General features: G+C 43.3%; 1 protein-coding gene across 1 annotated transcript; it reads left to right on the top strand.

The window, feature by feature from the left end:
• Window positions 1-12,751: 12,751 nt before the first annotated feature.
• cdh15 (cadherin 15, type 1, M-cadherin (myotubule)) lies at window positions 12,752-26,833 on the top strand (the record flags this gene model as incomplete). Its single annotated transcript, XM_071513327.1, has 12 exons — window positions 12,752-12,805; window positions 19,355-19,522; window positions 20,129-20,284; window positions 20,875-21,019; window positions 21,545-21,726; window positions 23,040-23,168; window positions 23,359-23,544; window positions 24,466-24,710; window positions 24,815-24,951; window positions 25,534-25,764; window positions 25,898-26,137; window positions 26,685-26,833. Coding segments are annotated over exons 1-12 (2,022 nt in total), but the record flags the coding sequence as incomplete, so codon positions are not given.
• Window positions 26,834-26,979: the final 146 nt, after the last annotated feature.

Genomic DNA, 26,979 nt, shown 5'->3' on the forward strand with positions numbered 1-26,979 from the left:
TGTCCGCGCGGTGCTGTTGTCATCAGTGCCTGACCATAAATCAGAGGCCCCCGGGCCGTGGGATTGCCCGGCTCGTGCCTCTATGTGTAATTACAAAGCTGACATTTAAACAGCAGCAGCCATATTTCACTCCCGCCAGCGCCGGACCCAGAGTGGTCTACGGATGGAGTAAAAGTTTTCAGGAAAGAAAAAAAAAAGAAAAGGCAGGAAAAAATCAATAAGAGATAAAATGCATTCTAATGCCTTGTTAATGGACCCGCATATTAATTATTCAACGGTGGCCATTTTGTCTGCTCATTAAAGTGGCAGCTGAGAGAGAAATGTGCAGCATTGTTCTGCCCTTCTCTGCTCAGCCAGGGTTATTACCACCATCTCCTCTCCTCTCTAACCCACTGCGCCGGACACACTGTGCCTATTTGTATTTGTGCTGCTTATCTTGTCGTAAAACTGATTTCGATCTGATGGTTCTGTATTAGACGCAGATCCACATCTATACTGTATCTTAGTCTCCGGCTATAAGAGGAGAGTCAATCATATGACTGATAAAAATGAAGATTGGGAACTTTGTAAAACTGCCAACTATGCAGTGAGGAGTTCTGGCTCTGAAATATCTGTCAAGGGTTGTCGACAAGTTTGAAGTTTCTGATTGCCTGTTTAAAAATGCAACCAGTAATGTAATCTATTGAATTATTCCAGCTCAGTCATGTAATGTCATCAGTTTCAGTCATTTGGTTTGGATTACTTTGCCTTCAACATCTACAGAATATAAAATAACAATGTATTCCAATTTACAGACTGTAATTCTAACAGCATTTCTATCATCACCTACAACAGTGATTCTCAACCTTTTTCATATCCAGGACCTCTAATTGATGAGATTTTGTCTCTCGGACCCAAATCTGAGAATATTTTTATTGTTAGATATGATTTTGTCCAGAATTCCACGACTATCTTTATTGTAGTTAGAGAGATAACAGTCAAACTATGACCAAAACAGTCATTCTCCTACATTCTCTAATTGTGTTAACTTCTTGTAAATTAAATAATGGTGAAGTTTAATAATTCATCAATTTTCTGTGGACCCCCTGGAACCCCCTCAAGGACCCCTGGTGGTCCGCGGACCCCACGTTGAGAACCACTGACCTACAACTATAGTAATCCATTACTGTCCATTTTTTCCCTTAAAATATGTTTTGAGTAGTTTATGTCACTGTAACCGTTAGATCTAATGTTTCTCTATTCTAAATTTAAAGTTCAGTGTAATTACAAATACAGTTTCAGCATCTAAAATGAAACAGAGTTCAGATGGAGCTTCAACACCCAAAAAACTGGAATGTCCAGTGCTGATGGCAGGAGGCCAGTTTTATGTCCAGCTGAAACCCTCTGTGAAGATTTCCCACCTCACTTCTTTCTTCAACAACGGTCTGTTTTTGTAGTTCCTCTGTGGTTACGCACATTTTTAACATTGCTTGTGCACAATTTTTGCAAGAAGATGTACAAGCTTGCAGTTTGTAACATGGAACCAAATTTATTTAAACTGACAAAATTGTACATTGTGTCATTTGGTTAAATGCAGTTGAAGTACTGGGTGTCTATGGATAGAAGAGATCACAAGCAATGTCATATTAGATGTGGCTTTAAAGGGAAAATCCACCTTAAAACACTTTAATATTAATTTTAAAAACAGCTTTTGGCACTGTACCCATTTCTGGGTCTATTTTGTTGTTTGTTATTCCCACAGATAACTCGGCATTGATGTCACGTAGATGGCGTGACATCAATGTTAAACGTCAGGTTTGGTCGTCAGGGCTTCTTTCTAGACTCACCATTTTGCACCGATGTTCAACAATCATACAGGGAGAAATGCAGACCAATTTCTCCACCGACAGAAGCCTCAACAGACCAGAATGCAATACAAGACATGTTGCAATTTGAGTTCTCTTACTATCTTACTCTTACTATCGCTATCGCTCTCTCCACCAACACAGATATATAAACAACCCACAGCTGAATGGAACACAAGTTGAGGGAAAGTGGATACAACAAAAAGGTAAATTACAACACAACATACAACATTATTACATCACTAACTAACTCCTGAAATGTATTGAATATCACAGATTGATGCTATATAACAGTGTAAGAGTATCCAAGGAAGGAAGTTTGATTTCTGCTGTATTCCCATATAGATAAGTTGATCTGAGTGAGGAATACACAGCAAAAATATCCATTTTAGTAACTCATTTAATCTAGTACTGAGTCTCAGCATTTTGATTTTATTATAAAAAAAAAAAAGTTAAATCTGCCAGTTGGGTGATAATTGGATAATTTCACTTGCTTCCAATCCAAATCAAAGTTTCAAGAAATTTATTCAGTTATTGTAGTGGAGTGATCTGCCTTATTCAATATATTTGACACTTATTGATGCAGAAACTGCGTTGGAAACTAGTGGAACTATCTCACCCCACTGGCTGGATTTTTCACTTGTGAAAATAAGATGTCAAGAGTAAATATGAGATTCTATGACTTGTTAAGATTAATATTTTTGCAGCGTCTGACTCAGTATTGGAAGTGGTTTTAATGTCGGGAGTGCGAATAGGGATGAGTTTGGGTTTGGAGGCTACTATTAGCAGTGTGGGCCGGTAGTTAGGAAATGGGGCTGAGGCGGGGGCTGTGAGGGGGGATGGGGGGGGGAATTAAAATTCCTCTTTGGCCCGCTGTCAACCTGCGTCTGCTGACTGCTCAGAGGAGCTGCGTGACAGGATTCCTAATGACACTGCAGCAGCCATTGCCACAAATTGCTTTGACTTGATTTATTTCTCCTTCTTTTACCACCCCCCCACCCCCCACACCCCCCTGCTCCTCCTCCCTCCTCCCGACATTGCCATTCAAGCATTCAGTTTCTCTATCTGTCTCCCTCTCTCTTGCTTTCCCTCTCCCTTCTTTCTCATACACACATACATGCACATGGAGTACCGTCTCCTCTTCAGCACCATGCCAGTGGCAGGGAACATCTGTCTCTAGGTCCCGCTGCCACACAGTGTTAGAGTCAGGGAGGGTCGCTCACTCCACTGGCCGGTCTGGAAGGGCCTCTGGGCAGAGTGGAGCCGAGCTGGCTGGGGTATGAGGGCGTCCAGGCGGAAACTTGTCCCCAGGTCCATCCTGCTTGCCTGCTTCATGCCCTTTGTTTGTGCGTGTGTGTGTGTGTGTGTGTGTGTGTGTGTGTGTGTGTTATATTATTTGGCAAGCACAGGCAGTGATTTTGTAGGTCAGAGGGCGTCAAGGCATCAAAAACAACTAAAGGCTGCTTCTTTCTGTCCTCTCTCTCTCTCTCTCTCTCTCTCTCTCTTTCACTCTCTCTCTCTCCTCTCTGTGTCTCTTTCCGAGCATCTCTCTGGATTTGAGTTGTTTTGTATATACTTGATGCTTGCTGGTGTCGTCCTGTTTGACTTTGTGGTCCGTATGTGCACAGTCCGGCATGTGCATCTTCCGTTCCTGCAGCGGTGTTTAAACCCCAGCGATGCATCCCTGTGCTCAGCCACTGTTTGGCCAGTTTTAATCTCCTTACATTTAGACTGTTTAAATTGTCTCAGTTCAGTTAAGTTCCTATTTACCTAACCAAAGTGGAATGCTATCACAGGCAGCAGGCAGTAGTCTGCCAGTCACACAGCAGATAGCTCGTTCATGCAGCGACAGCCCAGATAAGGAGGATGGGGGGAAAGTACTATTTAATCAAACAGTGGAGGAGATGGAGGCTGAGCGCAGGGAGCCAGGTGTGCTTAAAGGACATTTTGGTTCCACTTTCTCTCCCTCTGCCTCTCTGTCTTACTCGTTCTTCGCTCTCTCTCTCTCACCCTAAATCTCTCTTCATTCTTCCTTTCTCATTTTTTCCTCTCTCAATCACACCGTTTCTATATCTCTGCCTGTCTCTCTCTTTCCATATCCATCCATCTCTCTCTCTGTGCCCTTTTCAGTGGGTGAGGTATTTATCATCTTTATACCTGGAGGTTTGAGGGCCATGCATTGGCCTGATAGATGGGCTAGCCACCGATGTGCAACCACCTCAGGAGACACAAACCAGACAGCTATTTAGTAGCTGAACAAGACACATCGCTTTTCTTTTATTGTTTTCAAACTGCTTGGATGTGTGCGTGGGCGGGGAGAGGGAGGTTTAGGAGGAGGAGGCAAGACGGAAAAAAGACAGCAGATGCTCCCTCCTTGTCCAGAAAAACACAACGACTGGCCACAGGATGGACCGTTATCCATCTACAGTGGCAGGGCCTTGGTATCACTGTGTTGTTGACAAATCTCTGGCTCTGACAACGATGACTCTGTGTTATAGCAAGCATAAAGCACTCAGGCAGCCTCCCTCCCTGCTATGGAGACTGCAGCAAGGGAGCACTCGGGGCAAGGGCACTCATAGCCAGGAGGGGAGTGTGTGTGTGTGAGAGAGAGAGAGAGAGAGAGAGAGAGAGAGAGCATTTTTATATGCATTTGTGTTTTCTGTGCTTGTGTGTATGTATGTGAACATTCATACATGCACAGGAGTTGCTGACGAAAGCCGCATGCCATTGATTCACGTTTTAAAAATCATGAATGTTATAGCTAATTGCAACATCATTTAGAAAAACCTCTCAGTCTTTGACCCAGACTGTGTGCGAGCAAAAATAGAAACCTAACCTAAACCTGTGGTAGCACACCACACTAGCTCTATAATACAAAAAGCTCCTGTATTTGTCTCACTTCACAAGCAGTCTGTGAAGCCTTTAATGTGTGACCTGACCTGTTCCTGGTTAAAGCTGCCCCGCTTTAATATGCTTACAGACGAGAAATCCTCAGACAAGGTTGTAACTCAGGCTCAATAGGAGACCGCAATTACAGTGTGTAGCTGAACGTGCTACAGAACAGCCATCCAGGCATGCAGACATACATGGGATTTATGGTTAACATGTAACATGCGTGCTTAGACAGGGAGGCTGTGCGCTCTGGTGGGCACGTATAGAGATATCATCTGTGTGTGTGTGTGTGTGTGTGTGTGTTTGTGTGTGTGGAGGGGGTGGCAGCAGAGACGAAGAGGGGGATGGGATGTAATGAGTCACCCAAGTCTTGCATATAGTGAATCTTAAGAAAGGAGGGGTCATCTCAGTTTGATTGACAGTTAGTCTGGAAGCCCCCTGTGGCAGGTGCCAGGGGCAGGTCACTGGGGCAAAAGCACTGTTAGCCACACACAAGCAAACGCTCGACTGCTGTCTTTGGCATATGGGCCTCCCACTATTTAGGACACATGAGCCCACTGTTTTTTCATCTGGAGTAAAATAAAAAAAAAAAGGAGATAATTTCACAGAGAGAAACAGAGAGGTGATTTAGTGATGCTGGTTCTTATCTGTTCACCCCACACTGCAGTGTATTGCACTGTACCTCAGAGTCTTTTAGAATAATAACACTGTAATAATAATAGTTTTTATTTATCCCAGTAGGGAAACTCTTTTTTTTGCCTGCCCTACAGCACTAGAGCAGTATCTTGCTCAAGGACACTTCAGCAGGCTAGATGCTTGCTGAGATGAGGGTTTGAACCCAGCTTTCTTATTGAAGGGCAGACTCCCCACTCACCTGCTGCCCAATGTTAAAGGCTACTACTGAATCTATTGTGTTTTGATGTTAAGAGGACAGGAAAGGGCAGGTACACAAAAACATTCTATAAGTAAGAGCCCTGTAAGTCTCAAATTAGCCAAGCAGCGCTGCTAATGGACCGCCATTTCAATGACGTTATCCATGCACAGAGGAGAAAGAGATGAGAGGAGAAGAGAAAGGCAGGGAGAGGGAAAGAGGAGGAGAGGTAGGAGGGAGCTGAAGGGGTTAAAAGGGAACGCCATCAGCGGCACATGGGAACGGCAAGAAGACAAGTGTCGAGAGCAACAGGAAAAAGACGGAGGCTGCCCGTGTGCCCGTGTCTCCTCCATCCCCCCCACCCTCACCCACCCCCTCCTACTGCAGACAAGCATATGTGGGCTGACAACATGACATTGCCAGTGGAGTGAGAGTGAGAGAGAGAGAGAGAGAGAGAGAGAGAGAGAGAGAGAAGAGGCGCAGACCAGGAGCCTCGGCGGCCCTGACGTCCCCAGCTCTGACAGCTGATGGAGGGAGATTAGGCTCACGCACGCCGGCAACTGTCAACCCCCCCCCCGCCCGCCCACCCGTCCCACACCCCACCCCCCCCACTCCCCACCCCACGACCCCCACCTCAAAAAGCCACGCAATGGCCTCCTCCTCTCTTCTCCACCCCTCGACTGCTCCTCTCCCCTCCGGCCCTCCTCCTCCTCCTCTTCCTCCTCCTTTTTCTGCCCGAGAGCCATGCAGAGACGGGTGTGCACTGACCCCCAAACTCTCCCCCGTCTACTCAACTCAGCACACACACTCACACACACACATATAGAAACACAAATACAGACAGACACACACACTCACACCTCTCTTTTATTGTTTTTTTTTCCAGAGAATGTGTCTCACAGCGGACGGGCAGTTTGCATCTCACAGTCCACAGCTTCATGAATTTGTATTGATGCAATGTTTCGGCTTTTGCTTAGCCAGCTATGACCCAGCCGTATTGATAGCCAAGGTCTAACAACCGTATTAGGATGCCAGTCAGAAACAACAATGTTGAGACCCGACTACTGAGAGCAACTTTATGCAAGCCGCCTGCCTATTACTGTACACAGCAGATATCCATTACCGTAATGTCTATAATCCCCATGACTCAGGTGCCCTCTGACAGTCCAGGAGCCTCCTGTGGGGTTAGATTGACATATGAATACACTTAGCTGTTAGATTAGCTACACATATGAAAACACATAGGTTAGTGATGCCTACGGCTACACATAGCTTTACTTTGCAATGAGGTTTTTTGTGATAGCGTCTTATCTCCGAATGGATAATAGGGTCCATTTTTCTGGCTGAAACTCATTGCTCATTGTTTGAAAGAGAGAGAGAGAGTGAGAGAGAGAGAGAGAGAGAGAGAGAGAGAGAGAGAGAGTAAGTAGAGAGCAGTAAGTCATTTTGCGAGTATATGTGTGTTGTTTGTATATTTTGGTGTAAGAAACAGAGAGCTGACATTTTACTCCCTGACAGATAGAGAGAGGAAGAGGAGAGAGAAAGAGAGAGAGAGAGGCAGAGAGAGAAAGAGATTGTGTGTGTGTGTGTGTGTGTGTGTGTGTGTGTGTGTGTGTGTGTGTGTGTGTGTGTGTGTGTGTGTGTGTGTGTACTGAGGCAGACATCCACCCTGGGACAGTATGTCATCGATTGAGCTGCAGGAAGAGGCCTATTATCTCCAGCCATGGTTCAAGCGGGGGAGTCAAGTGTGTCATATGTGTTGGCTCTAATTGGCAACCCACCCTGGTGGAGGTTGACTGGGGCTGGAGCACAGCTACAGTAACCCAACCTCCTCCCCCTCTCACTCTCACCCTTTCACTATTGCCTCCCTCATTTGGAAATGTTACATTGTGCTATGGCTTTTGCCACGGGTTGCAGACAAGCAAGCAAGAAATCACAGAATTGTAATCCAACTGAAGGCAAATATCAAACATCTATTTCTGGAGAATTATGGCAAACAAGATATCTAGCTGCCACATCATGACTTTAATCCAGAGGTTATTATATTGTATTTGTTCAGTGTATAGCACTATACTGTTGGGTTGAGCCTGTTTTCCCATTGCAAGGCTTTTGTGTCTTGCTATTCTATCTGTGTTATTTTGATTAACAGACTGCACTTCACTGTCTGACTGTTGTGTTGTGTGTTGTGAGTCAGTGTCTGCTCTCTCTCTGCTCGGTCTTTTGCCCTCTGTCCTCAGGGTCGTTATTTGTTCTTTTCTTCACCAAGGTCTCTTATAAGACAAACCTTCCAGTCTCACCAATTTCCTCTCTCCTCTCCTATCCTCTCCTCTCCTCTCCTCTGGCTTGTTAGATGGTCTCACACTGCCATCTGCAGGAGCATCAAATTATGTTTGCTGTATCTCCAAAAATGGCACATACTGCCATCTTCAACCCAAAATAAGCCATACGATTCAATCAATTACTCATTCACCTGGTGCTCTCATTCTGCATACTGATCCTTTGTTGTTTCTGTTATGGGCAGATGGAGGAGGGAGGGACGAAAAAACCAGGACAGGCAGACAGTCTGACTGACAGATGCACAGATCAAAAGACAGCAGCATAATCAGCCAAATCCAAAATGTCACGTTTAGTCTCCTATTTCCTACACTGGGATGGATTTGAACCATCCCAATCGCTTTGTTTGTTTATTTGTTTGTGGATTTGTTTGTTTGTTCGTCGGTCGGTCGGTTGCTTATTTTGGACCCAAATGATATTTGATAATCATACAACTTTTAAAGTAAAGGAAGTAAAGTTTAAGAAAATTAGCAACTTGTTACATTTTTAAATGTTTACATTATGTGTCTCATTATATTCTCCTTTATCTATATTAAAAGTTACATGATGATCAAATAAAATTTGGATTAAAAAAGCAGATTGCCAGATGGTTCACCACTGTACCTGTCACTGGCATCAGCGATTTAATGAGAACACCAAGAGGTTTTCTCCACCTCAGTCCAATACTCATCATTAATAGTGTTACTGTACTGGTGAGGGACCGCCAGACAGCCACCAGGCTAGTTAGTTTCCTTATTTCCTGATCAGCGGGATCCAGAGCCACCTGTGCAATCTGAAGCTTATTGTGTAGTGACCTGACTGGAGCTTCAAGCCCACCGCAAGCCTTCTTCACTATTACTGCCTCAGTGGGACCCTGCATGGACAAGCCTTTGAAGCTCATGATCTCATTTCATCATGCTCTGCTTGCCGTGATATTCTTCAATAATTCCAGATTGGTACATTCTGTACAATACAGAAATTCTGCTTTTGGATGTTATATTCTTTCCCATGCAGTTAGTTCATTTGTGATGATGCCGTGGGTTGCATGTAATACCTTGAATGAAATCCTTGATGTTGAATTATATTCTCCAAACTTATTGATCTTCTTTTGCAAAATGGTCTGTGGACCACAAAGTGTTCTACAGAGCAACAAAGGATACAAACAAATCTAAAAAATAAAAAAAAAACTGTACAAACATTGAGATGAGGTCCCCACAGGGACCATGGAGGCTTCCTTAGTATTAAACAGACCCTTAAAGCTATTTATGCAACACAAAAATTATTATGTTATGATAAGAGGATTCCTCTAATTGCAAAAGAAGGATGGCATAAAAGGATTTTTATGCATCTCATTCAGAGATGAGCCAATTAAATCCCTAATACAGAAGTTTTGATTATAGTATCCATTATGGCTACTCCCTTATTTTTAAAGGATAGATTTTTCTGAGAGAAAATGGTCTCTTCACAAATCCCTCATAAATCTTCACACATCCTACACTAACTTAAAGTTTCATGTCACAGCTAATCCACTAGTTATGTTGCAATTATGCAGATAAAATGTCTTGCTGTTGATATGAGTTATTGTTATTATTATTTTTGCCAACAGTGGGCAGCAGAGTGCTGTCTCTTGATCTTCAGAAAGTATCTAGAGCAGGGTTTCATCAACTTTTTAAACTTTTAAAATGCAGCATCGCCTTGTGACCTGGCTAATTAAAACAAACTAATCCTTTTGTCATCTGATGACCCACCAGAAACATGCCTGCAGCCCAGTTATGGTACATAGTGTAGGAAACATTGGTCTGTAGGATAGGTCAGTGGTTCTCAATGGGGGGTCCGTGGACCACCAGGGGCCTTGACGGGGTTACAGGGGGTCTCCAGCAAATTGATAAATTGTTAAACTTCACCATTATTTCATTTACAAGAAGTTAACACAATCCGAAAATGTAGAAGAATTGCTATTTTCATGATAGTTTCACTGTTATATCTCTACGTAGTCATGGAATTCTGGACAAAATCATATCTGACAATAAAAATATTCTCAGATTTGGGTCTGAGAGACAAAATTTCATCAAATGGGGGTCCATGGCCCTAATGTGGACTAAATTAGGGGTCCTTGATATGAAAAAGGTTGAGAATCACTGGGATAGGTGATGGGGAAGGGAAACTCCAGCCTTGCCGCTCACAACCAGCGTCTGCATTACTGTGGTATGAGAGTCTGTTGTCAGAGACGGGTGTGTGGGGGTGAAGGAGGAAAAACATCAGGGTGGCTCCTGCCAGCTGCTGCTGCCTGACATGACAGAGACAGGTGCGGTACATTCATCATACAATTCATACATTCATAATAGAAGACCTCCCTCCCTCTCTCTCTTTCTCTCTCTCTCTCTCTCTCTCTCTCTCTCTCTCTCTCTCTCTCTCTGTCCCTCACACACACACATGCACACACTGACGCATGGAAGCATGCAGACACCCACTCAGCCAGAGCACAGTTAGCTAGCCAATGCACTCACTCATTTCACTGCTGTACTTTCTAACATGAGCTAGTTTCCCCACCGACATATCTCAGTCTTCTTTGTTATTGCGTTGCCCTAAGCTAACTAGAATTATTTATTTTGATTGTGCGATTGATCCCTTGTTTGTGACTTATATCCAATTTAAACTCAAGTTATTCAGTTTTGATTTTCCTGATAAATAAGTGTTTGCCCTGCTAGTAACTGACCACCTCTGTGATCGGTTGTTAGAGAAAAGAGAAGGCAACATGAACTGAAGATGTTTACCCACCAAAGATCCGTATCAACCTTTGACCTGAGAGCAGACTTGCTGAGAGGGTGTTGATGAGTGTTGAGAGTAGCGTTGAGGCTCAGGAGACTGGACTCTGTACTCTCCCCTCGTAACTATCCCATAGTCTCTTCCATGTGTTCCCCTTCCCTCCATACCTATCCCTCTTGGCCTTCCCATGTCTCCCCAGAGACCATGTAACTAGCAAAGTACTTTCTCCATCTCTTTTCTTCTCTGAGGAGAACAGCAGTAATGCACTTTGTCTCCTCTTATTGTTGCAGCAGAGGTGGTTGCCTAAAACACTTTGACGTTGTCGGTCATGGCAGCGTTTCAGCAAATTGAAAGCATCACAGACAAAGGAATCTCTGCCTTGACATCACACATAGAGTGCCATAGATCTTCATCTTGTGTTTTGACAGGGTGTTCAAAATAGCAGGAGATCAAAGGGTGCTGGGTGAATGTTCTGCACTTGTGAGGGCACGACACAGACGGCTCTGCCGGGACAGGGGAGGTTACATATGCGGCCTTAGGACATGAAGGCTTATCTGGACAACAAGCAGGAGGATCCAGGGAGGAAGCAAGTGACCAACCACTTTCAACTTCAAAGAGAAGAGTGTGTGGCACTGTCAAGTGAGGCCTGTACAACGCTAAAAATATTGTTACCTCTGCCAAAGAGGTTATGTTTTCACCCCTGTCTGTGTGTCTGTCGCTCTGTCTGTCTGTCTGTCTGTCCCTCCGTCTGTCTGTCCGTCCGTCTGTCTGTCTGTCTGTCTGTCTATCTGTCTGTCTGTCCCTCTGTCTGTCTGTCTGTCTGTCTATCTGTCTGTCTGTCCCTCCGTCTGTCTGTCTGTCTGTCTGTCCCTCTGTCTGTCTGTCTGTCTGTCTATCTGTCTGTCTGTCCCTCCGTCTGTCTGTCCCTCCGTCTGTCTGTCTGTCCCTCTGTCTGTCTGTCTGTCTGTCTGTCTGTCCCTCTGTCTGTCCCTCTGTCTGTCTGTCTGTCTGTCTGTCTGTCTATCTGTCCCTCCATCTGTCTGTCTGTCTCTCTGTCTGTCCCTCTGTCTGTCTGTCTGTCTGTCTGTCTGTCTGTCTGTCTGTCTGTCAGCAGGATATCTCAAAAATGTATAACTGGATTTCCTTGATATTTGGTCGACAGATGGGCTTTGCACCAAGAAACAATTGATCAGATTTTGGTGGTGATCCGGATCTGGGATTTCCACCATTAGATAATTAGCATTTTTTTTGCCATAACTATGAAACTAATAGAGATAGAGACTTGATTCCAAATCCTAAGGGTATATTTGCAGGGTCAAGAAATCAATTTAACTCAAGTGATAAGAACAATGTCTTTTGATGTAACAGCAAGTTTTAGAATTGTTCAACATTGGCAGAGGTTTGCTCTCTCTGAGTGCCTTCTAGTTTTAACTATAACAACCAGGTGCTTACAGTAATAGGGCAATTCCTCTGCGGAGGGTCTGGGAGTTTTATAGCCCCAACATCCAAGAGCAGCGACTCCATGAGGTGGTCTAGGTGGGAAAACAGACTTGTAGAGTTGTGTGTGACTCAACAGTGAATACTGGTACTGCCACTACTGGTGAAGACAGTGGCTCTTTCTGCAGCAACACCAGCTGCCCCGCTTCGCTCTTCAACTCCATTACCCCCCACACCCTCTCTCCCTCTCTCCGTCTCATTGGACTGTGAGTGACAGCACATGTGCTGGGGTACATGGGAGGGCCGCTGCTGAAATTCTAACCCCTACCCCCAAGTCTGTGAGACATACCCCAGCTATGGATAGGGAGGAGCTGTGAGAGACAGACACTGGGAGAGAGAGTGAGGGAGAGAGAGAGAGAGAGGGAGAGAGAGAGACTGAAAGAGCAAGGCTTACAGAGGAGAGAGAGAGAGACAGGGTCCAGGGTTTGAGAGTTTTGGCCCCGTTGCCCAATAGTCACTCAGGAGCCCAGAGCTTAGTGGAGGAGGTTTTGTGTGCTGTGCCTCAGATCTCTCGGTCATCAGAGGTCTGTACGCATTGAACCTGAGTTTCTGAGTGCAGGTGCTGAGGATGGCGGTACGGATGTTGGTGCTGTTGTGTGTGCTGGCTACTCTGCTTTGCCAGGTAAGAAAAATCATTGTGTTGTCATAGCGCTTGGTGACTCAACAGAACAAATGATGTTGCTTGATTTTTATGTCCACACTCTATGGGGCCGATCCAACAGGTTCTGAACCCATTTGGACCAGGACATACAGTATATTACTTAAATATTGAATTTTGCAGCGTTTTTTGTATTTATAGTGGCTCTGTTATGTGCAATATGAACTGTCTTGTATGGTACAGTTTGAACTTCTACTAGGCCTCACTGGCTGAAGGGATTAGAAGGGACTCAAAATACTTTCTAGAAGCACTTCACAGTACAGTTTCCCATAGCACAGTTTGCTAGAAAGTCGATAGCAGTGTTTGTTGATAAGTTTGTGGACAAGGTTAACTTTGGCTGTTGATGTAGTTTATCTTTCGACTGTATACGTAATATAAAGCACTTCAAATAAAGGTTTGCTTCCTGCCCTTTCAGAGTGGGATCTTGGTGAGGGAGTGGCCTTTAGCTGCCCCACTCTTCAAATATACAATTTATGTTTACACCTGAGTGATCAGTTGAACTAAACATGAACCGATTTTCATCAATAGAGGCACTAAACTGGCTCTGGAATCAGGGGATGTGGCTGAGCTAAACATTTCAGCCCAGTTGGAAAGAATATGATGAATAGTGTTTTGAAGAGCACAAGACTGCAGATGTGTTTAGAGGGCTCGGGGCATCATTAGTAGCCCCTGTCATCAGACGCCGTTATGAGATCTAGAATGGATGACAATGTAAACTGACATATTACCAACAGCACTTCCAACCTCCATCAGTCTTTCTCTCTGTTTGGAGTAGTAATGGAGCCCAGGTTGGGAGGGCGAGAGAATTGGCCTCCAGTGATTCTTGGGGGACGCCTTGCTTTGATTTGCTCAATAATTCATTGTAAATGTTGCAGATGCTATGTAGCTGTAGGAATGAATCACGTCTGATATCATTTGAATCAGTGGAGTCTCTCTGACCTCACAGACAGTTAAAGGTTTGTGAAAATGAAAAGTTTCTGTGGCCTTATGGTGAATTCATGCTGCTTTTATGTTTCAGTTTCATTTTCCATGGCAAATTGATTGTTTTGAGAATCACTTACATACATGAGGTGTCTTTTGAACATGGAAGAGATAGATCATTTACACCGCCATGGGAAAAACCAGTTCGTCACAGTGAGGCCTAAGTCATGACTCTGACATATAGTTAGAGGGAAAAGTGCCATATAACGACTCATGGCTTGCCTTAGTAATGAGTCATCAAACCCTAGTGACATTACACATAACAGATATTTCTGTCAAAAGCCCGAGGACCTCAACTTGAATAAGTTATAGTTCCATTTACATGATTTAAAAGTCCAGACCTAGGTCAGGCTTTATGGTTATAAAGCCTGACCTTTAAGGTGCGTGATCCATTGATGCAGGATCCCAGTCCTCAGGCTCAGTACAGATATTGGAGAACTACTTAAGCTCTCTGTGGTGAAGTCGGTTTAAATTCCACATTCAAATGCCAGAGGTGTTATAACTCAGAGTTGGGTGATGACAAAATAACAATAATATCAGCAATATAGAAAGTGGCTGCTCAGTTTGTTTGTCATGTAATCTCGACTAATACAATAATCAACAATTAATTTGTGGAAATATATCACTAATAAATAAACAAATCAACAATGAAATCAATTAAACCATCAGTTGCTGTCAATCCAATCCAAGGACTTTGATCAGTGTTGTCTGATAGCTTTCTATTGTGCTTGAGTGCTTTCTTTTTATTTTCAGCAGTATTGTTTTGAACTGGCCAGTTTTCATGCCGGCTGAGCGTAGGCTGTGGTGAGGAGTGGGCAGCAGCCACAGCTGTTCCCAGATGCATACATGATGCCATTTGTCCCGCTCTGTAATCCCCCTTGCGGAAAGACGAGTGGGCCGCTTCTGGACCATGAAATCAGGGACAAATCGAGAGTCCGTAGCAGCAGCCAGCTGGTGCTGAGATCTCACTCATCGGAAACAATCAGTCAGAGGATTTGGACAGTCTGAATCACAGGTCCTGCTGTGTGTGGGTACCTGCTGGCTGTTTTATACCAACTAGGGTTTCAGAGAAAGAGAGAGAGAGAGAGAGAGAGAAGAGAGAACTTCCGGATCATAAAAAGACTAGTCACAACTGAACAGTGAAGTCAATTTCCACCAAATTTGCATATGCTATTTTTGCAACATCATTTTTACAAACTGAGGCATGGTGGACCAGTTGGTGACAGTTGTTGCTTCAGCACTCATCTCTAGCATTTGTCCAGTAGCAGTGTTATAATGGCTTCGTTTCACTTGCGCCATTTTGTATCCCCAATGAATTAACCCATGTAGAGATGTAAATATGTATATTAATTATTTTAGTTTCAATTTTAGTTATGAAGCCTGTGTCTGATTACGTTTAATTGTTAGACTGTACTGGGAAAGTAGAAGTGCATTGTTGGAGAATTATCCCAATATGTTCATAGTAGGTTCTTTCCTATACTCTATTTAAAAAGAAACTGAGATCTAACTGAAAATAATTATTGATGATTTTTATCTTATTTCAGTACTTATGTTAGACACTAGATTGTTTTAGTTTTTTATTTAATTTCAGTAACTAAATGCCCCCCTATATAGTCCTAATTTTAGTCTCAGTTAACTATGAAAACCTTGCTCAGCATTCTTGAGGCCCAGACATCTGCTCCGAGGGGGGAAACACACTTCTAGTGGCCCAAAAATAGGGTGTCCAAGCCCAGGCCGGGCAGTCATGACTTAGCATGGGGTGTGGGGCGAACAGCAGACTCTTACTGAAGGACTGACTGGTCGAATGTCTTGTCTGGGCCTGGGGGACCGATAACAGGAGGGACCGGAGGCACCGTGAGCCGAGGGACACCGTGAGCCGAGGGACACCTGTGCGACCTCCAGCCCCTGTGGCCCCTGTGGCCAGAGGGACTGTCAGGCATGCTGCAGGCCGCGCCTCCCCTGCTGCATCGCCTTTCCTGGAGTTGTCTGACCAACTGTTTCACTTACATACACATAACTCTGGTTAGCTGGGGCAGAGTAGAGGAGACATACATGCCTCTGGACATTTAGCACAGTGAGGAACAGAGATTCATGCTTCACTAAACTGTGAACTACACTGGACTACCTCAGGGGATTATACTTAGACTAATGAATATGTTTTTAAAGTGATAGCAAACAACATTTCGGTAAAATGGACCATGTGGAAGTTCATGGTGATCCTGACCTCCTGGTTTGATTTATGCCATTACAAATTATCATAATTGCAGATCTTTCTAACTGCTGCTCTTCATGTGTATGAAGTGGTGAACTTAGTACCTCAGAGGTCTTTCTCTGAAACCTGTAAAGCAATAATTCACTTTCAAACAGAACTACCATACCATTAGTTTAAGCTTGTAACAGGAACCAAAATATCAATCTCAGTCAAACATCCTGGCTTTTTCACCTTAGCGGTTTGAGCAGTCTGACAGTTATTTGCATTGCCTTATTTGAATGCATTACTCTGTTAAAAGGAGGCTGGTTGATAAGCATGGCAGGTAAGATAGACAGCCACTAAGGCTAGTCATTGGTATGCTATGGATAATTCCCAAAGCTCCATAAACCTACATCAGATTATTACTGTGAATACTTGTGAATGCATGTCCAAGATGTAAATCATACAGCTTGTACATTTCATGGTGAAATTATACCCTGATTTATTAGCACCAGTGGCAGAATTGCAAGGTGAATTTTTTGAGTTTTCCACTGACGATGATGATGATGGTAATGATTGTGCGTGTGTGTGTGTGTGTGTGTGTGTGTGTGTGTGCCCCTACCAGTCATGGGTGCACTAACTACATTTTTAGCTGATATAACTGTCTTTCCATGGAACATATCTGTCTCTTTCTGACTAGTTTCAAACTGCAACAAGGTTGTCAGGTACTCCTGGTACTAACAGCCATATTCATTGGAAAAGGTTAAACCTCTCCCCACTTCATTCAAAATATCTGAAGGGTATCCTTGGAGGCATTGAGAGGATGAGCTCTTTGTTGGTACAACTGTGACATTCTCTAGTACAGGGTCATGTTTCTGTCTGGCCAGTAGGCGCATCACAGCAGCGTATTATCACTACCTAATGTAGTTCTCCCAATGGAAACTTGGGACAGTTGCGCGTCTGGCCTCTCTTTGAAAGATACGGTTATGAACACATTATCACAAACTTGAAACTGAAAATTAATGACATAATTTTGAATTTAGCGCTCATAATTACCAAGCATTTCCTAAAATGAGGGTGGATCCAAAATCACTGGCCACATTCCAGTAATTAGCTCATTCAAGCTCACAAAATCCACATCTCTAGCTTGACTTTACAGTATTTCAAATGGACCCAGATTGTGGTCCATAAATACACTGTCACTAAACTGGTCTCTGTAATGACCTATCAACACCTAAATCAGGCTAACTTCAGGGAGGGAAAATCAAACTTTCTCAGACTCAATAAACACTCCTCAGCAACAAAGTGCTTGAAGAGGCTTTCTGTGGGGGCACAAGCCCCCGAACAAGCTGTCCACACTACTGCTAGGGCCCAAGGTGAAAGGTCAAGCTGTAAAAGTATCTGGGAAAAGCTTCTAAAACAGTTAATCTGTGTGTGGTGTCATCGGCCTGCCTGTCAGACATGGTAGCCATCGGTCTAATTGGTAACATGACACCTAGGTGTTGCCCCGTCCTGGCCTGGTAAAGACATTATAACAGTGGCAGAGACTCGCTGGACCCGCCGCCCACAGACTAGTGTCATCTAAAGTTCAGATTACAGGGGCAAGACAAGACAATGATGAAGGGGGGTGAGAAGGAACTGTGTAAAACGAGAAGCTGAGCTTGTTATCAGGTTGTTGTGAACTTTTCCAGCCATCTCTAAATGTCCAAGCCTCTGGGGCGGCTGGAGGTGTCAGAGACTTTGTTGTTGTTGTCTTCAGCATGGCCACACTGTAGTTTATGTATAACTGGATCAGCTGGGGTGGTGATTTGATGGGCAGGGCAACTCAGGAAGTGCTATGTCTGGAAATACAACTGTGATACAGTTGCTATTGATTTTGAGGTTAAATAAGAATGAGTGCTATGCAGCCGGAGGTTTTAGAGCTCAGATATAGAGGATTCATATGTATGGAAATAGATGGCTATCAGAATGAACGTGTGTGGATGACAAACACTCCTGGAATGTGAGTGTAAACATCTCTGTGAGTGTGTAGATGACAGCTACACCAGTTAAATAGGTAGGGGTTGAGAATATAGAGCAGTCTAAGATTAGCCTGCCCCCTGACTCGGCCTATAAATGCCAGCCATGGTTGGCATTCCCCTCCTCACTGTCCAGCAGCATGCCAAAGTATCAGTATATCAAATCACCCGCCCTAGAGACAGGGTAGCGGTCCCAGGCCATTCACAAGATAAGGATGTAATCCGCCGATCCGTGACTTGTTTATTTACAATTTATCTTGAAGTGAAAAATGTGTCTTTTAATAGATGAATATCAGTTTTTAGCAAACAGATAAATGCACATTCGTCCTTGGTGTCATGGATGTACATTTTGTAATTTTGAGTTGGTTAAACAGGTTGGAAAAAATGCTGAATCCACTGCATTCCCACTGAGCAGGGTCAGAGGAAGCATCTTGAAGGAATGTGCGTGTGTGTGTGTGTGTGTGGGTGGGTGGATGTGCATGCATGTATGTCGGCTTGTGTGTGAGAGAGAGTGTATGTGAGTGTCTGTGTGTGTGTGTGTGTGTGTGTGTGTGTGTGTGAGGAATTCTGACACCGGAGCAGATCCGTAAGGTGACCCCCAACTCCCAGTCAGGTGCAGAGCTGAGCATAAAGGGGAATTTGTGAGTGTGAGTCGGTATGAGGGTGGGAAAGCACAGGATCTAAATCCATAGTCGACAGCTGTTGTGTGAGTGTGTTTCTCACATGTGTGCGTGTGTGTGTGTGGGTGTATTTGTGTGAACGCTGTCAAGGCAGCAATGTGGCAAATGAATGCATGTGAAATGAACATGGGTGTTTGTGTTTCCTGGTCCTAAAATGAATTTGCACCCAGATCAAAGGAAGCGGACAAAGGCACGTATTAGTGAGTGAAACCTGAAGCCATGGCCCTTCATCCCCTCTGCCCCGGCCAATCCCATGGACTCCACATTAGAGACAGGGGTTAGCGCTACAGATAGGATACAGCCATTCCTTCAGGCCCGCGGGAATGCTGTAGCGCTGAGGGAGGCTGTTGACATGGATTTAAACAGCTGCAAAGTTTGGAACATAATTTATGTCTACTGTGAGGAAGCATTACTGAAATTTAAGTATACAGCCCCTTGTGATCTGCTTTACTAAGCATGTATAGCTGTTAAGGAGGGGTGCTTCCTATGTTTCCTGTGTTGCTGGTGTTCTTACGTTTGGAAATCGAATTATAGAATCTTGGCTCCATGTCTGATTTGCTGAATGCAATCTATATTGCTGTCCACAGTGACTGTATTCCAGTGAGCTTCTTTTGATTCATGCTGGAGTTGTTGTTTCCTTCAGGCGTGGAGCTCGTCAGAAACCCAACACAAGGAGGAAGAACTGCGGCTTCAGCTCCTTTACCCATGGAGAAAACAAAGCGGGGGATTGGTCAGGGTGAAGCGGGACTGGATCATCCCTCCAATCAGGGTGCTGGAGAACAGCAAGCAGGTTCCTGAAGACCTGGTCCAGGTAAAATGGCCTATTTGCCATTGCAGCTATTCACACCAGAACTTGTAAATCAGTACATAAGTGATTCTGAGAACAAAATGACAAATGAAACAAATGAAAGTTTTCATAAATTCAGCCATAAAAACATTAGAGTGTTTCTTTCAAGAACCACTTCATCAAGATCATGACAGGATGTTTATGAGATTGAAATCTCCTTTCCTAACCGTGTGTTGGTTGGGAGTCTTGATCACGGATAAGTAAAGACAGCAGATAAGAGTGTTTACAAAGACATATGTGAAATGTAAATGTTAGGCTAAGACTGTTACCAGTCACCCACTGGTGCATAAATCTTACCATACAAGGAGAAGTATTGAGCTATAGCCACACTAGCATACTGATGTGAACATGCAAATATGTCAAAAACAGATGAATGCATACGAAGTGCATAAATTATAGGCAATTTGCTAGTATTACCTTCCTGTCTTAGGTCAAAGCCTAACGTCTCTGTTCTGTTCTCAAGGTCCCTAAGTGTCAACATACTCACATCTGGTGTTACGAAATGTGTTTTACCACCCCATCCTTCCCATGAGGTTCTGATCACCAACCTTATCTCTTCTCTGTGTCCAGATCAAATCGGACAAAATATTCACAGGCGAGGTGATCTATAAGTTAGAGGGACCAGGGGTGGACCAGGAACCCAAGAACCTGTTTGAGATTGACGATAAATCAGGAGTAATCAGAAGCAAGCAGCCGCTGGACAGAGAGAAATACAGCAGCTTCACGGTAAGAGAGCATCACAGGGCATTTATGGACGTGAGTGTGTAGCGTCCTAAATCACCCAGACACTTGAAATGTTTTTTACAGGCCATGAAATAATTCAGTGCAATCAAACAGAGGTACTTCTAAAAACACACACAATGTGCTCTGTGAAGCCTTGCACAACATCTTTCGATCCACCGTTTGGTGTTTTTGTCTCACACCATATATCAGTGTCTCAGTCGCTAGTAACAGCCAAAGGTCAGGCTGCATTTGGGTCTTTATGGGCAACCTGGGAGAGACTTCAGAGTGTTTCAGGCCAGATGTCGTGTGATGTAACCCATGATGGTGAACCAAACATCCTGCACATTTCTGTCTGCATTTCCAACATATGTTGTGGGAACAGATTCAGAGTATTTGCCGGAACTGCCAGTGACCTGCTGGATATATAGAGATATTTGCTTCATATTATGCACAGAGATGGATAGCAAGAAAAACAAGAATCCCATAAATACATTTTTTTCATTAAGAAACAGTTGCTTGTTGTCATAATGTATATTATACTAATCTGTGCAGTGTGTGTGTGTGTGTGTGTGTGTGTGTGTGTGTGTGTGTAGCTGAAAGCCTTTGCCTTGTCCCCCAGTGGGGAGAGACTAGAGAACCCTACCACCATAGAGATAGTGGTGCTGGATCAGAATGACAACAGACCCTTCTTCATCCAGAACCAGTTCACTGGCACTGTCTCTGAGTTTTCAATCCCAGGTACATCCACATATCACATACTGTTCCTGTTTCTGTACTAACACACATATACTGTATATCCAGAAGAATAACAACCTGTTATTCTACAAAAGTGGAACATTTCTTTTTTTTAGTTTCTAGAAAAAAGTACATGGCACATAGCATAGGACACTGCAAAACATCAAAACAACCTATATACTGGCTTAAAATCCTATTTTTCTTAGAACAAGTTAAATATCCTGCAATTGTAGTCAGTGAGTAATTCAACTTGTTTCCAAGAAACAAGTTTATAGAAATAAATTTTCTTGAAACAAAGTGGAACTAAATGACACTTGATTCAACAATTCTTGAAACTAGTGTCAACAAGTGCGATTATTTCACCCCACTGTTTTTGTTTTTGAAAAATAACATTTTAACACAAAAACAACTTGTTAAGTTGGATGTTTTTGCAGTAAAGCCTTGCAGCATCAGCACAAATCCTACATATCACTGATTCTCAATGACAGAACTTCCCAGCTGACTGAACCTTTGCATTCTTTCTGACAGGCACATCAGTGATGTCAGTGTCAGCCACTGATATCGATGACCCAACGACAGACAACGCTATTCTGAGCTACTCTATCATCGGCCAGGAGAGCATACCTGCAAACGCTGTGACCAAGACGATGTTTGGTATTAACAACGAGACCGGAGCCATCTACACAAGAGATGTAGGCCTAGACCGAGAGGTAGGGGGTGCTACTGACACTCCACAAACTGCATGAAGAGCTCAAACTGAGATCCTCAACTTCTCCTGCAGCACATTATATGAATTATGGGCAACTAGCTATATTTGCAAGGAGTCAACTATAAAAGATACCTTGCAAAAACAAGTCATTCAATCTACTATTGAGTCCTAAAATGTTATTTTTCTTAAAACAAGTAAAAAAAAACTGCCAGTGGGATGGGATAATGTCACTGTCCCGTGTTTCCAATGCAGTTTGACTTATGACAATGTCTTTAAATAAAGCAGATCACTCCACTATAGTATCAAGATTCAAGAAAATTCTTGAAACAAGTTGATTTTTATTGGAAGTTGGAATCTCACCCACTGGCAGATTTTACTTGTTACATGTTACATGTAGCATTCAATCAATGTCAATATATTATTGTCAAATGAATTGTGGTTGTTTGGTATAATCACCGTAAATAAATGGGACCGTGGTCAAGACGATTAGTAGTCTCTACACCAGTGGTATTGCTAGTGCTAGTGCTTCTCAAAATTAAGACCACATTTCCCATAAACCCTGTTGCTTCCTGTTGCAAAGAGGATTCATTGCCTCTTGAGTCTTCTCTTTCACTTTACTGAAATATGTTTGCTCTGGAAGAACTGTGGCTATCCTCCTCCTGGTCTGTGCCGTAAAGCAATATCCCTTTATGCTGTAAACCAATACAGCCGATTATCCACAAAATCTGATCTGGTGGCGCACAATGTAAAATGTAATGTAGAGTCTGCTAGAGCAGTGATTCTCAACCTTTTTCATATCAAGGACCCTAATTTAGTCCACATTAGAGCCACAGATTTGATGAGATTTTGTCTCTCAGACTCAAATCGGACAATATCTTTATTATTAGATATGATTTTCTCCAGAATTCTATGACTATCTGTACTGTAGGTAGAGAGAGAGACAGTGAAACTATGATCAAAATAGTCATTCTTCTACAGTCTCTAATTGTGTTAACTGCTTGTAAATGAAATAATGCTGAAGTATAACAATTCATCAATTTGATTTGGGACCCCTTGGAACCCCCTCAAGGACCCCTGGGGGTCCCCGGACCCCATGTTGAGAACCTCTGTGCTAGAGGCTGCAAATCATCATAAATGTCCCAGAATTACTGTGGCAATGATTTATTGATGTTAAAATACCACATGTAGCACCCTGGAGAAAAATTGGATTTTAAGATTCAATAGAAGAAATGACTTGTCAAGTTCAAGATAGACATTTTTCTCAGTCAGCATAGTGTGGTTCATCTCAGTAAAATGTGCTGTATTCTGTCCTAGGTGGTGAAAAGTTTCAGATTGAAACTACAGGTCGCTGATATGTCAGGCATGGGGCTGACAAGTGAGGGTGTAGCCATCATAGATGTGTCTGATATCAACAACCACGCCCCACAGTTCAACCCTAACATGGTGAGTCTCAGGCCGCCAGTACGCCTTTTGCTGTATAGTATTTACTATATATTCTGACAAAGTGAACAATAACTTCTCTGGATATTTTGAAGATATATTCAAACCGCTTAGGACAATATTGTGATGTTCAATGTTCGTCTTAATGTGGTTCAATCCTTTGATCTGTGTTTTGTGTGTGTGGTGAATGTAGTACAGTATGACAGGAGTGGAGAACAGGAAGGACTACGAGATCGGCCGGGTGAACGTAACGGACAGAGATGACCGAGGAACAGGAAACTGGGAGGCCAAATACTCCATTACCAAGGGTGACGCCCAGGGTAGCTTCACTATCAGCACAGACCCTGCCACCAACCAGGGCGTCCTGACAGTGGTGAAGGTACAGTCGGCTGATCCCAGCTAGCGGGAGGGGTGCGGGGGCGGGCTGATTGTTGGGAATGCATCTCACATTCTGGCTGGATGTTAGAATGACAACAATGACATTTGTGTTATCCAGTTATATTAGGTGTGTGATCAAATGCTTGGACATATGCCAAGTGTCCAAATTTGCACCAGTCACATTTACAGTCTTCCATGGATATAGAAGCAAATGACCGGCGTCAGCACAGGTCCTTGCACTAGCTTTATTATTATTTTTTTCTTTTACAACCACATGAATTCAATTTGGGATGTTCTGAAGTGTACACTTCAAAAATTGAGACAGAACTAGGGTTAAAGGGGAATGCTACCCATTTTACAAATTCACATATCTGTGTCCCAGGACAGTTCAGTCAATGTCTGTAAACTTGCACCACTCTTTCCTAAAGCTAGAAATCAGAGAGAGAACCCTTGAATTTGTGATGTCACTGGGATGTAAAATCAGTGGCTGCTCCATAGACAACGAGTGGGGCGCTGACTTTTAGATTTTACATCCCAGTGACATCACAAATTCAAGGCTAATTTCTTCATCTGCTAGCTTCAGGAAAGAGTGGTGCGTTTTCCTATGTACTGACTGAACTGTCCTAGGGCTCAGGAATAACATTTGTGATTTTTTTCCCCCTTTAAACCCAAAAGTCACATTGAGGCACTCAAACACAATTCAACAGCATCATCTAGTGGTTGACTGTTGAACTACAGGTTATTCAGACAATGAAGCTCATTTGGCTTTCCATACATTTCATGTAGTTTTGTAGATACAGTTTGAAATGGCAGTTATTTGAAATAAAGTTTATCATTAATTATTCAGTGTCCAACAACAGCGGAGACCTTTAAAGTCTGGATGTCTTTCACCTGCTGACAGCGTGTCTTGCTTGTCTTGCAGCCCCTGGATTATGAGGGACAGCCTGAGTATAATCTGATTCTGACAGTGGAAAATCTCAATGCTCTGAGAAAAAAGGCTCCTTACAACACAGTGAGCAGCGCTACAGTGGTGGTGAGCGTTGTGAATGAGAACGAGGCTCCGCGCTTCAGGGAAGACCCCATACAGATCGTGGTCCCAGAGTCAGTGGTTCCTGGAACAGTACTGAAAAGCAACATTGCCTATGACCCTGATTATTCTGAACTGAGGTATGATGCAGCATATCGAGTATCTGTTTCTGACATAAAATAAAAAAATAAACTAATAAAATGTGTATGTGTGCATGAAAACACTCCTCTGCTCTCTGTGGCAGGTATGAGATCAGCAGAGATCCTGAGAGGTGGTTGGACATCAACAGAGAGACAGGAGACATCAGTGCCAAGAGAACCTTTAACATACGATCTCCTCACGTTAAAAACAATATCTACAATGCTCTTGTCAAGGTTACAGGTCGGTTTTCCCGGGCACACACACTGCAAAAAATGTCAATTTTAACAAGTTTAGTTAAGTTTAATCTAGTACTGAAAAAGTGAAAAATCTGCCAATGAAGAGAAATGCTTTCACTTGTTTCTATTGCAAAACAAGTTTTTTCAAGAATGAGAAGAGAAAGAGAGGCACAGGCTACAGGTTGACTTTTGATGTTTTTTAATGAGACAATCTACAATAAAACGGAGGGAAAAGTAACTAAAACCACCTTACAACTGACTGCTTTCTCATGTTTCCAGTGCAGTTTGACTTGTTTTGAGAAGTTTCCAGAAACTAGCAGCAATGTTTTGAAATAGGTTCGATCAATACATTAGTAAGTAAGAAGTTGTATTGGGAACAAAATTATCTTACCCCATTGGCAGCTTTTCGTTTAAGAAAAATATAATTTTTAAGCCTCAATACAAGGTTAAATAACTTAAGATGGACCTTTTTGCAATGTAAGGGAAAGTAACACAGCAGCTTTGTGGGATGATCAATATTTTTGATTGACATTAACACTGAACAGGCTGTTGTAATCTTATGTGGTATTTCTATGTACATGTGTAGATGCTGGTGGTGTGTCAGCCACTGCCAGTCTGGCCATCACACTGAGGGAGACCAATGACTTCCCCCCTCAGCTTTTCCCCCTGAGTGGTACAGTGTGTAGGGACGCAAACCGGATGAGTTCTGGTCTGGTTCTGACCGCTGTGGATGAAGACCTGCCTCCGCACGCTGAGCCCTTCACCTTTGACCTGCCTGATGATATATCCATCAACTGGACCATTATACAAGTCAACGGTAAGGAAAGGGCGTCAGGGGAAAGAGTGGAGCAAGTGGACAGGAATTTGCATGGATGGAGCATCACCTGACGCTACTCCTCTACTTCTCCTCACCTCACACCATTCTCATTCCCTCCCTCTCTCTTCTTCAGAGACTCATGCCGTGCTTCAGTCCCTCGTGGAGTTGGAGGCAGGAGAATACGTAGTGACAGTGTTGGTATCAGACTCTGGCAGCCCGGCCCTCAGCGCTTACGCCCAGGTCAATGTTACCGTGTGTCCCTGTGACTCCTTTGGAGACTGTAAGTCCGAGGCAGCAGCCATCTTGGGCTCCAGTGTGGGAATCAGCTTCATTGCTCTGATAATCATCATGGCCAGCATTGCACTCCTACTATGTAAGTTTCATTTTGACACTTAAACATGTCATTAAGTCTTAAAATCTTTTCTTAAAACAAGTTAAAACAAATCTGGCTCTAGCATGAGATCATTTCACTTGTTTCCAATGAAAATCAAGTTGCTTCAAGAGTGTTCTTAAATAATGTGACATTATCTTGCTCCTACTGGAGTGATCCACCTTATTTCAAGATATTGGCACCAATGGCACAGGTGATACTGCAGTGGAAACAAGTGAAATTAGATGACTTATGAAGATGGGCATTTTTAGAGTGCAGTATACAAATAATCACATAAACACATCTGAAAGTACCATCTTAATTCAGTTCAGCCCTGACCACTATCTAAAAAGGCAACTGGGTTTGCATTAATGGATAGCCAATACATGTGGTGTGAGCAATACAAATGAAACTATTACAGAAGTCAAACTCAAATCACAAAAGTTGAGTCCAGATTATATTTTCACACAATAATGACACACCCATGCACACACACAAGTGTGTCTGTGTCTAATTTCATGTTTTCCTTCTTTGTATGTTTGGACTGCAGTGCTGCTGCTCCTCGCTGTGGCGGTGACTACCTGCAGCAGACGCCACCATATCAAGAAAGGAACAGGTCTGCTTGTAGGGGAATCAGAGGATGACATACGGGACAATGTCCTCAACTATGATGAGCAGGGAGGAGGCGAGGAGGATGAGGTAAGACTATATACACATGTGTATGACATGTGTGCAAACACACACACACACAAAGGTTATTCCAATAGACTGAATCAAATTTAGTCATGTCTGAGACCCACCAAAGCCTCCACAATGTCATGAGGTTACATGTGTTTTGTACTTGT

The sequence above is a fragment of the Centroberyx affinis genome, unplaced genomic scaffold (assembly GCF_046629955.1).
Source record: "Centroberyx affinis isolate AG114_WGS23_722 - 3 ecotype Tasmania unplaced genomic scaffold, CSIRO-AGI_Caff_v1 ptg006998l_1, whole genome shotgun sequence".
Taxonomy (NCBI): Eukaryota; Metazoa; Chordata; class Actinopteri; order Beryciformes; family Berycidae; genus Centroberyx; species Centroberyx affinis.